Source organism: Malaclemys terrapin, chromosome 22, assembly GCF_027887155.1.
Source record: "Malaclemys terrapin pileata isolate rMalTer1 chromosome 22, rMalTer1.hap1, whole genome shotgun sequence".
Classification (NCBI taxonomy): domain Eukaryota; kingdom Metazoa; phylum Chordata; order Testudines; family Emydidae; genus Malaclemys; species Malaclemys terrapin.
In genome coordinates, this window is record NC_071526.1 from 17,528,712 (window position 1) to 17,545,413 (window position 16,702).

Consider the following 16,702-nt stretch of genomic DNA (forward strand, 5'->3'; position numbering starts at 1 on the left):
GCCAGGAGCTCGCTGCCCATCAGCAGGTCAGGTTAGCTCCACGTGCTGTATTTCTCAGTCCAGTGGGGCAAGGCCAAGCCAAGGAGCACCATGCACCGCTGCCCCAGGCTGGCATGGGAGGGCAGCTGGCTGGCTCTGGGCTCCTGTCCCCTCCCCCTTCCAGGCATCCCTTCTACCGCCCTCCTTCCCACTGCAGCCTCCCCAGGAAGCTGCTTACTGGATCCTGGCTTGGCAGAGCCCATCTCCTCCATGGTGTCAGCCTGGCCCCCCTGCCCCCCAGAGGCCTCACTCCCAGGGGGGCCCACCTGGCATCCTGCCCTTGTTTATCAGCTCGGTGCAGGTCGACACAAGTCTCTCTGCATTCTTGGCAGCCTGCTCGCCTTGGGGCTAGGAGGGCACATCTGGAAAACATCTGGGTCCTGTTACAGCTGGCGGCAGGGGGGCCAGGCCCTGGTGGGAATGAGCTATTTTTATACATTGGGCTGGGGCGGAGGGGGGCTGTGGTCTCAGGCAGGGGAAGGTCTCGTTCTTCTCCCACACACACAAAGGCGGGGTGCCCCAGGACAGTCCAGCAAAGCCACGGCCTGGCAGGGGCAGCTCTGGGCTGGCCCGGGCTCAGCGCAGCTCCTGCTGTTCGACCTGCCTAAGGCTGGGCTGGGCCAGGCCCTTCGCTGCCCGGGAGCCAGCAGGCTGAGTGCTCGGCCCCGGGGTGCCATGTGGCGCTGCACCAGCGTGGGCAGGTGGCTCTGGGCTGCCGTGGGATCAGTGCCAGCGGCTGGAAGTGAGGAGCACAGGGGGTCCTTCACGCTGGCTAAGGGGGGCCAAGGGGCGTGTTTACACAGGGCACTGAACGAACAGCAGCGTGGGCTGGGGCGCAGAGTGAAGGGCAGCCCCTGGCGCAGGAGGCTGGGGAGGGGACGTAGCTTGCCATGGACTTTGAAAGCAGCCCAACCCCCAGCGAGCTGGGAGCGCCCCCCTAGCCCTGGCTTGTGGCTGGCTGCGCTAACCGCAGCGCATTGGGCTATCCTGCTGGCAGCCAGCCCAGAACCGGCAGCCACCTCCTCTCCTCCCCCCCCCCCCCCCAATCCAGGAAGCAGCGAGTGAGTGATGGGGCAAGTCAGATGCTGCCGGAAAGGGACAGCAACTAATTTTAGCAGGAATGCTGGGGCCAGGGGAGGGGAAGGAGCCTGGGAAGGCTTCTCCAGACAGCAGCTCCCACAAGGGGGGGAGGGGAGGCTTGGGCTCAGGACCAAGGTGGGGGGGGGCAGGTGCAGCTGCTGGGTTGGGGCTCCTAGGTGCCCTGGGGCATCTGCCTGCCAGGGGCACAGGCTCTAATGCCTGGACCCTCACTGCTCCTTGCACCTACTGCCCTCGCAGCTGCTCAAAGGGGTTCTTGCAGCCAGGGAAACTGAGGTGCGGGGGGGGGGGGGTTGACCCAAGCTGCACAGCAGCTGGGGTGCAGGGGCAAGGATGGAGGCCTGCCAGGGCTGGCCTTACCATGAGGAGAACTGAGGTGGCCACCTCAGGTGCCAGACTGTGTGTATGTGGGGGCACCACTAGGACCCAGAATTGAGACCTTTCAAAGTTTTGGCCCAAGCGAGGGGGGAAGGGGGCATCACGTGAGCTCCCCACCTCAGGTGCCAAAATGTTGGGGGCGGGCCCTGAGGCCTGCCCCCTCGGCGCTGCCAGCCCTGCCAGCCTGCTGTTGCAGGGCAGTGGCTGTGCTGGGTTCCACTTCGCCATCAGCCAGGTCTCTCTCCCCTCCCACTCCCAGCCCCCGCAGGCCTGGGTGCTGCCCTGCATTGACTCTGTGCTGGGTGAATCCTGGGGGGGCTGAAACCTGTCTCTGGAGCGCAGGGCTCCCTGCTCTCTTGTGGCTCTGTTCCCTGCTCTCTTGTGGCTCTGCTCCCAGCGGGCAGAGCTGAGCTCCGGGCTGGGGCACTGCCCTGAGGAGAACAGCCAGGGATTGGAAGGGGCCTAGCCCCGGATGCCGCAAGAGACCACGCTGCTTTGAGGAAGGGTCCATGCTGTTTATAAAAGCACATTTCAGGGCCAGAGTGCTCTGACCTAGTAGCCGCGAGCTCTGCCTACGTTGTGCTACACGAAGGGCCCCACACTGGCCAGACCGTCCTTTGGCCAGAGCCAGACACTGCATGCTGCTGTGGGGCTCCCCTACGCTCCTGGGCACAAGCCCCTGACCCGGGCAGTGATGGCCAAATGCTCTGACCGTATTGCCACAATTAACATCCTTTGCAAACTCCGCAGTGAGAGGTCAGGCTTGGTCTAACCCCCCACCCCCGCGCTCTGGGAACAGGCTGGCTGGGCACCTACCAAGCAGCATGGGCCTCCCAGTCAGACCAGGGTGCTGTGGCGGTGCTGTCCGGGGAAGCACCAGTAACCAACCTCACCCACCGTGCTGAGCAGCCAATGGGCTGGTTTGGGGCCAGGCTCCAAACTGGAGCGGGTGGGGGCAGCGCTGCCGCGACTTCCCTTCCTGGAGCTCCCCAGGGAGTGGCTACGGCGTGGGCAGAGGGAATCGTACCAACTGCTCAAGGTGCAGCAATGTCCCTGCACTACACGGTACCACCCCAGTGTCCAAGAGCAACACCACGCCCTGGCCCTTGCCCCTCGGGTGGAGGGGAGACACAGCCCATGGAGAGGATCCCTGGGGGTGAAGTGTGGGGGGGGGTCTCGCTCTCTATCTCCAGCAGCCCCCACCCCCTGTCGCTGGCCCAAGAAAGCCCAGCAGCCAGCTGCATTGGCAGGGCCTAGCCCAGACAGGGTCCCCAGAGTGTAAGAGTCATGGTCCTGGGCCCAAACCCCTGCCCATGTCCCTCCCTCCTATAGTACCGGAGTGAGACACAGTCCACACCAGCAGCAGTTCAGCATCACCCTCCCTGCAGCTGCTGGGCGCCTGGCTCCTTTCACACCCGCAGCCAGTGGCCAAGAGGATGGCTGGTGCCCTGGGGGGCTTGGCGGCTCAGCACCACGAGCTCTGGGGCTTGCCGGCCTGAGGGGTTGGCAGGGGGCTGGACTGCTGGGCCAGACACGTGCATGGGCCTAGCAGGCACCTGTCAGTGCTAGGGAAGGGGTCCAGCCACACGCCCATGGGGGTCAGCAGGGTTCCCTTCTCCTGCAAGGGCTGGGACTGCCCCCATGGGCACAGAGCCCTTCGGACGGGCTCTGCAGGACCATGCTGCCCTAGGCCACCTGCAGCGCCACCCGCTCGTGCAGGAATGCAAAGCCAGTCACTGCACAGCCAACGGGCAGCCCATCCCCATGCCGGCCTCCGGAGCCGTGGGCATGGCTGGGCAGCTGAACCGAGCTGGGATGGAGCAGGGAGGATTAACCTGGGAATGGTGCATGGGAGTTTTACTAGTTTACTGTCTGCATTAATACGAGATGGGGATGGGAAATAAGGGGGTGACTTCACTGGGGGATGATACTTGGGGACCAGCACATAAAGGCTGGCGACTGCCCTCCGTAACCTGAGCCCAGGAGGGGGTTGGCAGTTCCCTGCCCGGGAAACTGGACAAAGGCGGGAGGAGGAGCCAGGGGTGAGCCGGCTGCAGGGAGTGTCAGTGTGGAGATGGCTGGGGAGATTGGGAGAGGCCCAGAACGTGGGTCTGGGCTCCCCACACCCCAAGATGGCCCTGACTGAGGGGTCCTGTTCTCTGTACCTACAAGCTCTGTTCCTGTCATCTAATAAACCACCTCTTTTACTGGCTGGCTAAGAGTCACGGTGAATCGCAGGAAGTGGGGGGTGCAGGGCCCTGACTCCCCCACACACTGTGACACGAGCACCCCAGGAACTACTGCTAACAGACCGATAACTATCGCGCTGCCCCTAGCCTTTAAGCTCGACCTTACCTAGCACTCTGCACTACGTGGGGGCTGGACCGGGGGAACCCATTAGCCTGGCATTGTCCCTCCAACACCAGCCAGTACCAGGTGTTTCAGAGGAAGGGACGAAGCCACCCATGGTGGCCAGTTCTGGGAGTGTCCGTCCATGAGCCCCAGTCCATCCATGCCCCAGCAGGACCCTTCCAGGGGCTGGGCTTCCTGGGCACTCAGTTCTCTCCTTGCTGCCGTCCCATGCACTTGGTTCGCTGAGGGCGGGAAGCCAGCCTGGCAGGACCTGCGCCGTGTCCCTGATCAGGTGGGGGCAGGGAGCTCCTGCGGGAAAGGGGGGGGGGCTCCCCATCACCAGCGGTGAGAGCGACGCTTCCTGCGCCGTTAGCGGGGCCCTGCGCAGTCAGTTAACGAGAGCAGCGCCTTGAGGAGCCTGGTGCTCGGCAGATCCTGGCTCCGCCAGTAACAAACGCCACGCGCAGCTGGCGCCAGCTAACGGGGCATTTCAGGGGGCCAAGCCCCGCCCAGCTCGCACACAGACACGGTGCCCAGGGGCTGTGCAAAGGGCTGGGGAACATCTCCAGACTCACAGGCACTCCCGGAAAGGGTGCCCAAGAGCAGCGCGTGCAGGGGGCCCGCCTACCAGGGCCCCACGTGGCCGAGGGGCTGCCATCACAGTCGAGCTCAGGGAGCTGGGCAGCCAGGCCCCGTGCCCGCAGTCAGTAGTAGTGCACTCTGCCCACGGTGCCCGTGCCCAGGATGTCCGGCTGGCCGTTGCGCCAGATCTCCCGGATGATGCGCTCCCGTTCCTCCAGCCGCTGGGCCCGCTCAAGCTCCTCCGCCGAGGCAAAGACGTTGACAGTCAAGGTGCCATCGGCCGGGCTGTGGTTCTCCAGGGGGATCTCGGTGATGGGCAGCGGGGACTCCGTCGCCACGTTGTCAACCGTGTCCTCCTCCTCCTCCTCCTCCTCGTCTTCCTCGCTGACATCCCGGAGGCTCCTCCTGGGCTTGGCAGGGAGGCTGCGGGTGTGCGGCCGGCAGGAGATGCGGATCACCAGCAAGCAGAGGGTTAACACCAGGCCGAAGCAGACGCCCAGGACAAAATAGAGGCCAAAACTCTCAGGATTGTCTGGCACGGAAACAAAGGGGAGGGGCTTGAGAGACAGGACCTGTCATGCTGGGCACCCATGCCCAGCCAGAGGGCAGCCAGCCCCTGGGCTCTCCCTGGGCGGTTGGTGCCTGCCAAGCCCGGAGTTCCCAGGGCTCCCATGGCCCTGTGCAGCTGCCCAAACTGGGGAGGGAGCGGGGGGGGGAGAGGGGGAGCTAGACACCTGCCCTGCTCCCCCCTCCCATCCACCCCAGGAGCACCCAGTGCGCAAGTGGTCAGCACATCCCCCCGCCCCGGACACCCACCTCGGATGTGGGCGTAGGCGGCCATGCTGTTGCTCAGCAGATCCATCTCCCGCTTGCGTGTCTCCATGGTGGCCACACTGGGGCTCTCGCCAGGCCGAAGGGCGACGGGCTCGTGGCACCTAGGAGACGGGGGCTTGAAATGGGGCTGCCCAGGCACCGCTCCTCTGCCCCTGCTCCAGCCCCTCAGCCCTCCCTGCTGCTGGTTAGGGAGGGCCATGGCTGTTTCCGAGGGGCAGATCCACCCAAGGTCTGGGCCTGGTGAGGCCGGTCGCCGGCACTGGCTTAATTGGCCCCCTGCAAGGGCCAGGTACTGTAATGCCAGCAGCATGGTGCCCTCGGGAGTCCTGCGATCGCTCCTCACGGGAGGCAGGTGGCCGTCCCGGCTCAGGGGTGCCTCGCGCCAGTCGTGCCCTGCCAAGCCAGAGCTATTGGCGTGTATGCGCCAGGCCACGCCAGGCACCAGCTCACTGCTGCATTTTAGAGCCCAGCGAACAGCCGCCCCCGCCCCCGGGGGGGGCGGATTTCTGGGTTTTTAACATGATGCCACACACCGCAGGAGTTCGGGTCATGTCCCAGCCTGGGGCTGAGAGCTGCCACGCAGGGCTGTAGTTGGCACAGCTGCTGCCCACCCGTTAGCCGGGTGCTGGCTCCCTGAACCCAGCCCACTGCCCTCTGCAGCTGGTTGCTCGAGGGAGGGGGCTTGCATTTCTCTCTTGGGTTTCAAATGGAGCCTGCAGCCCCACAACCCCCAGCCCCAGGGAACACGAGAAGGCAGTGCCCAGCAGGGGCTGAGCCGGCCCCAGGGTTTGCTCACAGGCGCTGTGGGACTAAGCACCACCAGAACCAGACCGTGACAGTCAGCCCAGCTCGTCGTCGTGCCAGGGGGCCACTGCCCAAGAGAGGAGTGTAACCAGCGCTATCCTGGGACACTAAATAACCCTCACACAGTGCTTTACAGCTGCCCAGGGCCTTCCCTGAGCCCTGGGCCAACAATGGGGAAACCGAGTCACGGAAAGGGACAGTGACTAGCTTGATCGTAGAGCCCGGAAACGGAACCCTAGCAGCTCCCTGCTTTGTGCTCAGGCCACTGGCTGGCCTAGTTTCCTAGGATGGGCAGCAGCAGGGCAGGCAGGCATGGGGATGGTTGGTGGCCTTTGCGCAGAGGTGGGTGGGGAGCGGGAGGGATTCTGCCCAGCATGGGGGTAATCAGAGATTACCAGGGCAACTTAGCCAGCCCACCACTGCCGGCACCCAAAGGCCCCAATAGCTGGAGGCGTCGGGTGCCCATGTGGCTCCTTGGCGCACACAGACATGGGGCGGGGGGGAGCGAGGCGCGGGCGTGGGGGGAGTCCTTACCGGCTCGGGACGCCAGGCCCTGCTGGAGGAGCTGCTGTGGATTTCGGAGCCTGCCCACGTTTTTATTGCCTGGGGGGAGGGGCTGAGCTGCCCATTATGTCCGTGCAGCTGCACACCAGGCATCTGGAGCCGCCCGCTGGCAGGGGGATTAGCCAGGCTGCTGTGCTGCGAACGGGGGTCCCCGCGACCAGGCAGGGGCCAGGGTGCTCAGGGCAGCGCTTCCCCTCCCCCCGGAATCCAGGCCCCCTGCAGACGGTGCCCCCGGCACAGCCCCACCAGAGCCCGGCCCCTGGTGCGAGGGACAGTGCCGGCTGGGGAGCTGCGAGGCGGCAGGATACACCGACAAGCCGGGAGCATATGGGGGACGTGGGAAGCCAGGGCCCCAGTGAGTGCAGGAGCTCCCTGGCTCGCCTGGGTCCCTGCCCATCTCGTCTGAGCCGCTGGGCTCGGCCGTCAGCAGCAGAGCCACCTCCCAGGGGCGGGTTTGGAGCGGAAGCACCTGGCTCCATGCGTGACCCTGATGGCACCGTCCTGCCGTTCCCGCCCCTGCCCACAGGCCCCAAAGGGCAGCTGGTGTCAAGGAAGAGGCAGGCACCGAAGCCAAACCCATTGCAGCTGGACGGGGAGCCAGCGGGCGGGGCTGGAAATCCAGAGCAGACACTGAGCCCAGAGGCTGCCGGGCCTCGGACTCCAGAGGGAGGGGAAAGCCCAGAGAGAGCCCCAGCAGCTGCCCTTGCCACCATCGAAGGCTGCCCAGAGGCCAGAGACAGCTACTGCGTAGGGCCCAGGTTCCCATCCGAGGCACCTCTCGGTGCACCCCTTCCCCAGGGGAAGCACTCCAGACCCCCGGCAATCCCCCAGCCCAGTGAGAGCATATTCCAGCCCCCAGGGCCCATCATCTCTAGGCCTACCGCCCTGACGGAGGAGGCGGCTAACGGGCACACCCCCAGTTCGGGAAACGGGAGGGTGAAAGGAATGTCCCTCTGGGTGTGTGCCCCACACAGCGATGGCTCCAGCCCAGCGCCCCCAGACCTGGAAGTGTCCAGGCAGGATCTGAGCTCAGCTCCAGGATGTGAAAGGACAGCACCCAGCCTGGGCAGCCCCTCTCGGGGGTGGCTATGCGAGGAAAACACTCCGTGACATGCTCACCTAAGAAGGGCTTCGAAAGGACAGGGATCAGCTCCATGCCAGTGTACGGAGCCTGCAAACATCCCCTTCGCCCTAGCCCGGGGACAGGCGAGTGACCCTCCCAGGTCACACAGGGGACAGTGAGGCACAAAGCACAACGGTGATATGACCAAAGTCAATGGCAGAAACGGAACTGAGGAGGCCTGGCTCCCAGCCCCATCTGCTCTCACTGCTCGACACCACTCCACCCTCAGAGCCGGCGATAGAACCCAGGAGTTCTGACTCCCAGCCCTGCCCCCCCACACACACACACACTCTAACCACTAGACCCCACTCCCCTCCCAGAGCCAGGGATAGGACCCAGGAGTTCTGACTCCCAGCCCTGCCCCCCCACACACACACACTCTAACCACTAGACCCCACTCCCCTTCCAGAGCCAGGGATAGGACCCAGGAGTTCTGACTCCCAGCCCTGCCGCCCCCCCACTCTAACCACTAGACCCCACTCCCCTCCCAGAGCCGGGGATAGGACCCAGGAGTTCTGACTCCCAGCCCCCCCCCACTCTAACCACTAGGCCCCACTCCCCTCCCAGAGCCGGGGATAGGACCCAGGAGGCCCAGACACCCCCCACTCTAGACCGTCCAGCTCCACTCCTCTTTCCCAGACTCCTGTTCTGGCAGATGTGCTGCAGCCTCCCCCCCCCACACCCCCAACTAGGGCCCAGCCCGTCGTGGCCTGTCCGGTGCATGACCCGACGCCGCTGTGCCCAACTCCTCCCTGGCCCGCTGCACCCGGCTCTTGACTGTGCCGCAGGGAGCGAGCTCTCGCCCCACTCGGCCGGGTGGTGTCTGGGGACGATCCCCCCACAGGGACGGAGAGCACATGCTGTTGTCATGACAGCCCAGGGCCCACTCATGGCATGAATTGTTTGCACATGGCGCTCCGAGCCTGCTACCAGGAGACGGAGCTGGGCACGGAGGAGCCGGGGGCGTCTCTGGCCAAGAGCAGGGAGGACCTAGCCCAGGGCAGCCTCGGTGCCAGGACATCGTAGACCACGTCAGACATCGCCCGCTCAGTGCCAGGGCCGTGTGCCGGGCAGAGCAGCTCCTGGAGCAGGAGTGACCCGTCGCTCCCCCAGCTGCACAAAGCTAACCCTCGACTAGGCCCGGAGTCCCACGGGGTGAGCCAGTTCCTCCTGCAGGCCACGGCTGTGGGGCGGGGACTGGTTCCACTGCCCCCATCAGCCCTGCAGCAGGGGCCAGAGGGGTACAGCAGAGCCACGCTCTGCTACTGCCCAGCCTGTAGTGGTGCAAGGTCACCCTAACCTGCTCCCAGCTGCCCCCGAGTGGACATGGTGGAGAATCCAGGCCTTAGGGCACTGCCGTTCTCCAGGGGCTCCGGGTCCTGCTGTCGGCTCTTTGGGGCAGGGGCCTGGTCGTGCTTTCCAGAGTCCGATGCAGCCACCTCTCTGCCGACAGGGCTGGATTTTCAGGCTTTCAGCAGACCTGGGCAAGATGGGCATGGAGCCTACGGCAACTGGGGATTGCGCTCTCTGCGTGCAGGCAGCGGGCGTGTTCCCCCAGGCTGGTGCACAGGGACCCCTCTCACACTGAGCTGGGGCCTCTCTCATTCCCAGGTCAGAGCCCTGCCAACATCCCTTCCTGCAGTGCATGGTGCCATTAGTGCTCAGGGCAGGAAGCGGGCTGGGAGCACAGGGTCCCATGCCCCTGTGGGATCCCACCCTGCTGCTGCTATCAGGTACGGGAGCAAACCCAGGCTCCTCCCTTGTTCGCCACCTGGCCCTAGACACCAGGCAGTGGCCAGGGCACTGGCTGGGGACACAGGGCTAGGCCGGCTGCCCGCTATGAGGGAGCACTGCTGTCCTCCCTTGACGATGTGTGTCACAGCTCAGAGGAGCCTGGCTCAGGAGGTCCCACTCCTGCTGGAGCCTTCATTCCCCTGCCCTCCTCATGTGATGGGCTATCTCACCGCAGCCACTAGCAGACGGGGGGAGAACAGCAGTGGAAATCAGGCAACTCCCCCACCACAGCTGGCCCTGACTGCAGCCCTTGCTGGCCTCTCAGCGGAGATGCTGGGGAGCGATGGGCCGTCCGCAGGGGCTGACCTGCCCTCGCCCGGCTGGAGGGGCTTGTGCTGAGAGCTGAGCAGAGGGAGAGCAGAAGGGGAGCAGAGCCAAACAACCCAGTCAATAGTCTTCCCTTCCCAGCATCCCAGGACAATGGAGAGGGTCACTCCTGTGGCAGGAAGGCAGCGCTGGCGATGCCCCACGCCGGCACTCGTCCAGCGCCGGGCGTCCCGAGGGCTCCCAGAGCAGGTTACACAGCTCGGCAGAGACCACCATGCCGCCACCTCAGGGGTGAGAGCACAGCTATTCTCCCTGTGCTATGACCGTGTCGCAGGAGGGTACCCCGCTAACTAGTGAATCACAGCTGCCCAGATGTTCCTTCTGGGCCTCCCCAGCCAGCTGCAGGCCTGCTTAGCTTCAAAGAGCATCGGGCTGCGTTTTTCAATGCACCGAGCTCTGGGTGCCAGCTGCCCATCCCCCAGCCATGAAATAACACCGCATGGCCGTCTGCTGCCTGCATCCCTGGCCCGGGCTAGCTGGCAGCCGGACAGATGTTAAGAAGCCACTGTCCCAGGTGTGGCTCTGCCAGGTCCCCAGTGGCTCTCCCTGGGATACTCCAGCAGGCTGCAGCTCTCCCAGCTCAGCCCCGCCACCGCTGTTCCCCTGCCCAGATCTGCCCCAGACAGTTTCTGGCTTGCGCTGAGTAAATAGGATGATCCCAACAATGTGTGGAATGGCAGTAAATCTGCAGACGCCGGGCTCCTGACCACATGCTCTTGGCTGGGGGCTCTGGAGCTGCAGCCGGGCACAGAAACGCCTCTATTCTTTCCCCTGAACGTTTGGGATGAATTTAGTGCTTGAGCAATTAAAGGGCTCGGAACATGGGCTGGAGCCAGGCACAGAGCGGCAGGGAGGGAGCCAGCCCATGCCCCTCTGCCAGCCTGATCCCGCTCCGAGGCTCCCCAGCTCTGTGGATGGCCCCTCAGTTCTGATCTCCAGCCCCCCGAGCTGTCGCAGCCCTTGATTCTCCCCCACCCCACCCCTCTGCTCCAACCTCTCAATCTTTACCCACAGCCCCCTGCTCCCCCAGCCCTGGGCCTGAGGGAATCAAGAGCCCGGGAGTGGGAGAACTGACACTTCCTCCAAGCGCTTTGGATGATCCCCCTCTCAGCACCAAGCTGCCATGTGCCCACTCACTCCTCCAGGCCTGCCTTTAATCTGCATGTCTTCCTTCAGACTCAACAAGGAGTCTGGTGGCACCTTAAAGACTAACAGATTTATTTGGGCATAAGTGTACATGGATAAAAACCTCACTTCTTCAGATGCATTCTTCAAACTGATCTTCCCACCAGCCCTCTGTCCTCCCTCCCACCACACGCTTCAAACAAATTAGGGAACTAACCAGACGCTGCCCCTTACTTTGCAGTTCAGGTGTGTGGCTTCCTATTGCCTTCGTTCCATCTCCCTCCCTGGTATGGTGCCTACCTACTGTCAACTCTTTGGGGCAGCGACCGGGTCTTATTGCCCTTCTAAAGAGCCGGGCATGTGGTTGATGCTGTCCTGACAACTTTCTTGTGCCTGAGCAGCTGGGAGGGGCGGGGGCAGAGGAAGGCTCCGGACCATGGGAAGTTTAGTCCTTTCATAACCATTTGTTTCAAAGGACCCTAATCTGTGGGAAACTCTGATTAGTGCCTTTGGCAGGTTTCTAAGTACAACGAGAAGGGGCCAGTTTACTTCTCCTCCACACACACCTCGCCTTTTAAATTAAAACCATAGCGCTTTATCTGCAGGCCATGTATTTACTTAGCACTCCTGGGTGGGGGGAGCAGAGAGAGGAGCAAGCCGGGGGTTGGGAACCTGGGGGGCGAGGGCAGAGGAGAAGAGGCAAAGGGAGGGGGAAGTGGAACCAGGAGCCCGGGGGTGGCCGGGGAGGGCAGGGGGACGGACTCAAGTCACCTCTTCCCGAGCTGCTTGTTCTGGGGCGGCCTGGGCTTGTTTTTGAAAGGCATATTTACCTCATGAGACGCCAACTTTGGCTTCCTCCCCGGACAGGCCAGCGGTGGCTTTGTGGGGTGAAGTAATGGCCCTGGTTTGCCTGGGCCCCACCCCACCGTACAGCCCCTTCCTGTGCCCAGGAGCAAGGATTACACCTGGGCTCGGTGTCGCACGCTGGGCAGTGATTCTGCCAGTGCAGGCGGGGATAGGGCTGATGGGCAGCAGGACAGGGCAGGACACGGGTGCATGGACGGTACATGAGGCTGCTCCACCACCGTGTGCCTGCAGAATCGACCCCCCTCCCCTGCTTTAAGGTATTGGTCTTGGCCTGGCTTCAGCCCTGGCTGCTCTGCTCCCTGCCCCTCGCTCCCTTCTCCCTGCTGCTGGTGCGGCTGGGCTGGGGGCGCCTCTTGGCCGCTGTGGGGCTGGATCAGCCGTGACCCCACTTCCTACCCCGGAGCGGGAGGCACGAAGTGGGGATGACAGCGCGAAGCAGCGGGACCAGTTGTGGGGCGGGAGGGTCCCACCTGCCTGGGGGCTGCAGTGAGATCCCGTCTGCGGGGCAGGAGGCAGTTACTGGCAGCACTCGGTGGCTCCTGGCTGGGGGCGCTGGCAGGACCTGGGGGCCAAGCCCCAGCTGGAATCCACAGAGCCGGCTGCGGGGAGTGGCGCTGGGCCTGGCCCCTGGCTGCTCATGGGAACCCCGGGGGGACATGGCCGGCGGATTTGAGGGAGACGCCCGGTTTGTGCAGGCTCCAGGAGCACAGCCCTGTGCGCTGCCCAGCTCTAGGGCCCCCGGAGGAGGGGGAAGGGTGGTCCAGGTGCCCACAACAGAGCCACGGGGTCACTCAGCCAGAGGCCAGATCCCTGGGGGGTACTGAGGCAGCAAGAGCAGCATGCCGCCCGATCGGCGTTGCACACAGCACCCCGCCGAGCGACCAGCCGCCACCAGCAGCAGCCAGAGAGCCAGGCACAGACGGCGGCCGAGGGCGCGGGCCTCTGGCTGACAGAGCCCGGCTGCCCAGCCCTGGCAAAAGCTGACCAGTGTTGCTTCACCCAAGGAGCGGGCAAGGGTTAATGCTGAAGTGCATGGACCGTGACAGTCTCGCCCCCAACCCAACCCCACACCGGCCCCTCACCCCCTGCTGCGCTTTGCCAGGGAAAGGAGGGGCGCGCCTCGCAGGCACCAGCTTACCCCTTGTGCTGCCACCTTCACAGCAGGGGCCTCCCGGCTCCCCCCATGTCCGTCCGCAGGCTTGGGAGCAGCCCCGTTCTGGAGCTCCTGGGGCCCTCTGCAGCTGGGGCGGGACAGGAGCTGGCGGCCAGCCCCCCCCCCCCCCCCCGGTGCAGGCGCCCAGTGGAAAGAGCCGCTCACTTCCTTCCAGATGTGAGCACAGGCAATAATTGTTAGAGTCCAAGCTGCAGCGCTCACAGGAAAAGTCACTGTCGGAGAGTGGGGGGGAGGGCAAACCTGCCCCTCCCCTGGCCGTCCCCTCCCCCTCCCCTCGGCAGGAAGCTCCGCAGGAGGGAGATTTAAAGGCAATGGGAAAAGGGGGCGCTGGGCCCCTATGAACTGTCCCTCTGCTCCTCAGACTGCCCCCTGGATCCCCAGGGCCTTTCCGAAGTGGGGGAGTCACAGCAAGGACGAGCTAATCCCCGGCCCTGTGTTGGGGAGCACGGGGGACCCCTGGGGCCCAGCACTGCCCAATTCACTTCTACTTTGGGGGTCAACGAGCCTAAAAACCTCAAAGAAATGCTCAGGCCAGGCTGAGATATTTGCTCAATTTCCATCCTCAGGCTCCCTTGGAACGTGGCTCAAACACAGTCCAGTCACCCCAACACGGGGCCCCAGGCACGGCCCAAACGCACCCAACATGGGGCCCCAGGCACGGAGCAGAGTCACCCCAACATAGGGCACCAGGCACAGCCCAATCTCCCCAACATGCCCCCCCCCACCCCAGGCATGGCCCACAGTCACACGTAACCCTCGCCATCCTCTGAAGCCTCAGGCCAGCCTGCGGCCAGGACGAGGTTTTGCACTGAGAACTGGTGCGGTCTGACGCGTGGGGGAAAGAGTCGGGGTGGAATGGAAGGAGCGTGGGTAGGAGATGCCCCCAGAGCTCCCGCGACTCTCCCTGCACTCGGGCCCTGGCAGGGGTGAGCTGATTTCCCAGAAACGTCTCTACACAGGGAGGAATGAGGAAAGAAATGCAGCAAATATGTGACACATCAGCAGAATTGTCCCTGGACAGGCCATTCCTAGCGCTTCCCGCAGGCAGCCGGGCCCCTCCAAACGCACAACAGCCCTGGCATTGCCAGGGCTCCGAGAGCCCCCAGGGAACCCCGACCCACAATGCGGAACCTGCCTCTGGCCCCCCAGCAGCTCGGTGGGGCAGTGAGCCCCTTGGAGGGGTCCCAGCAGCCGAGGTGATTGAGGCTTGCACTTTGCATGCCCTTGCAATGGGTGCTCCAAGGGGACCGAGGTGCTTTTGGAAACCTCAACCTGGGTCCCTGACGCATTCGATGCCCCTGGGGTGGGACGTGAAGTCTAGTTCGATCCCAGCAGCAGCGAGGGGTTCCCTAGATTGGGAGTCCATCCTGCTGCAGGACTCCCCAAAGCCCACACTCTTGTGCATCCAGGCCAAGCGCAGCATGGGCCTGCCGCAGGGGCCCCACCAGGGAGGAGCAGCGCCTGGTTAATGATTAACACTGAGTCAGGGTGTGCAATGCAGAAAGGACAGCAAGGCAGGGGGAGCTGGGCCAGGCACCTGCTCGGACAGGCTGATACGGGGCACAGGGGGCTAGACGGTCTGTGGTAAGGGGGAACCAGGCTGGGTGCAGTGCCAGGGCAGAGGCGAGACCTGCCCTCCTGCCCCCTAGAGCTGGCACCAGCCTCCCCCCGTGCCCTTTGATACCAGGCAGCGAAAAGCGAAGCAGGCAGCATTCGGGGGCACCCGGGCTGCCTGGGCACCGACGTCTTTGGGGAATTCTGGTTCCTGGCTCTTCTTGCCACGGCCCAAGGAAGGGCCTGTTTCTTGCACCCCATTGCCCTGGGGGCTGCGGGGCTGTGGGCCATAGGAGGGGGTGCCAGGCTGGGGAATCCAGCCGGCCAGGCATGGTGTGGGCAGTGCACAGGAGTACCCCCAAATGTGACACCTTCTCATAGTGGGAAGAGCCCCGTATCATGGCCCAGGGTACGGAGCATGGGACGAGGGCATGTCCAGGCCTTCCCGCTGCCCTGCCTCTGCCCAGGGAGGGAGTGCGTGTGCAGACGGACGCAGACAGAAGATGGGGGCCCGTGGTGCTGTGGGTGAGCGGCCGGGGGCAGGATAGAGGGGGCCATCCCCTGGGCTGGTGCGTGACCTGGCCCCAGCTCTGACCCATTGGGAGCCATGCTCCCCCCCCCGCGCTGGGACAAGAAGGCTCCCTCCCAAATGCCTTTTCGAGCCCCTGCAGCTTCCTTTGCAAAGCACTGAGGCCAGAGTAGGAGCGACCGAAAGGGAGACCGAGCAGGCGGCTGTTGGTGGGGTTGGTACTCACCGGGCCGAGGGGCGCTGGGGGGCACGGGGCCGCCTGGCTGATGCGGGATCTGGGGCTGTGCGACGGCGGCAGGAGCTGGCTGCACTTTGGCTGGGAAGTGGGAGAGAAAGGTCTGTTTAGCATTAACGCTGCAGCAACAGGAAATAGTTTGGAGGAGCCTGGCGGTCAGCGCTCCCCAGAGCAGCCCGTGGCAGCCCCCTCCCGCAAGCTGGGACGGGGGGGAGGGGGTAGCGGGTTAAACCTGGCTCTCTGGGGACGGTGGGAGCTGGGGGCAGGGCCCTGAGGAAAACTTTGCAAAGGCAGCGCTTTGTGCATCGCCCAGTACAGGAGACGGGCCTGCCCCAGCCCTGGCTCCAACACCCAGCAATTCCCCCCCACCTCCAGAGCCCAACCAGTGTCCCCACCAGCTCTCATACTTAACCCCCCAGCCTGCCCCCCCATCTTTCCTGCACCCCAGGTTCTCCACAGTCCAGGCCGGAGGCCCCGGGGCCCAGCACCTCGGGGCCGTGCTGGCAGCTAGGAACCCTGGTCATATGTGACTGGGCCTGAGTCACACGGGCTGCTGAGACTCGAACCTGGATCCCTGGTGCTGCAAACCCCCATCCCCTCACTCTGCGGGCAGAGACCCTGGCGGCAGGGAGCATTTGGAGCAGGGAGTGAACCTCGCACTCAGCCCCGAGCTGTGTGTGCTGGTGCGGGGGGACACTTACCATCCCCCCCCCACTGCTCCGCCTGGACTGACCCCGTCACACCCTGTGAGGGGGGAGGGGTTTGCACCCACCAGCCTGTGAGCCCCGGGCTCGGTGCAGCCTCCACGTGCCCCTCTGCATGGACCTGGGCTCTAGCCGGGCCCAGTGCTGGGACAGGGGGAGCTGTGGGGCCTCAACCCCCGTCCCCCACAGGCCCCAGCCCACGGGACTCTGTCTGCGGGAAGCAGCCCTGCCGGCCCTCTCCCTCGCAGCAAATGGCTGCTTGTGGCCCCATCCTCCCCCGCTCAGGAGCTCGCAGACCCCGGGCCCAGCCCTGCCCCAGGAGGCAAAAGTAGAGCCGGCTGCTCCACCTGCTCCGCTCCTCGCGTGAGCTTTGCCCTGGCTTCCATCAGCAACAGTGTCAGGGCCACCAGCCTGGCACCGCTCCTGCGGGGGAGCCCGGCCAGCACCCCTCCTCTCCCCAGGGCACGTGTCTGCGGGGCGAGCGAGGCAGGAGCTGGCCTGGGACAGCGGCTGCACTAGTCCACCATCACTGGGCCTGAGCCAAGGCATGGGGGGCACTGGCCTCCACCCTTCTCTGCAGACTGGCCACAGCTCGGCTCAGGGGCCTCGGCTCAGCTCC

At 64.7% G+C, this 16,702-nt stretch overlaps 1 protein-coding gene across 4 annotated transcripts; it reads right to left on the reverse strand.

Moving 5' to 3' along the window:
* Positions 1–2,103: 2,103 nt before the first annotated feature.
* EVA1B (eva-1 homolog B) lies at positions 2,104–15,473 on the reverse strand. Of its 4 annotated transcripts, none has more exons than XM_054011835.1 (3): positions 15,371–15,473; positions 5,266–5,384; positions 2,104–4,981 (listed from the first exon to the last, which is right to left on the reverse strand). In XM_054011835.1, exons 2-3 carry the CDS (start codon positions 5,330–5,332, stop codon positions 4,572–4,574), a joined length of 477 nt encoding a protein of 158 aa, XP_053867810.1. In that variant the 5' UTR covers positions 5,333–5,384; positions 15,371–15,473; the 3' UTR covers positions 2,104–4,571. The 4 variants fall into 4 exon arrangements, with proteins under 4 accessions (XP_053867810.1, XP_053867809.1, XP_053867807.1 ...); XM_054011834.1 differs by having other exon boundaries at positions 5,266–5,398; XM_054011832.1 differs by lacking the exon at positions 15,371–15,473 and adding an exon at positions 13,026–13,157.
* Between the last annotated feature and the right edge of the window lie 1,229 nt (positions 15,474–16,702).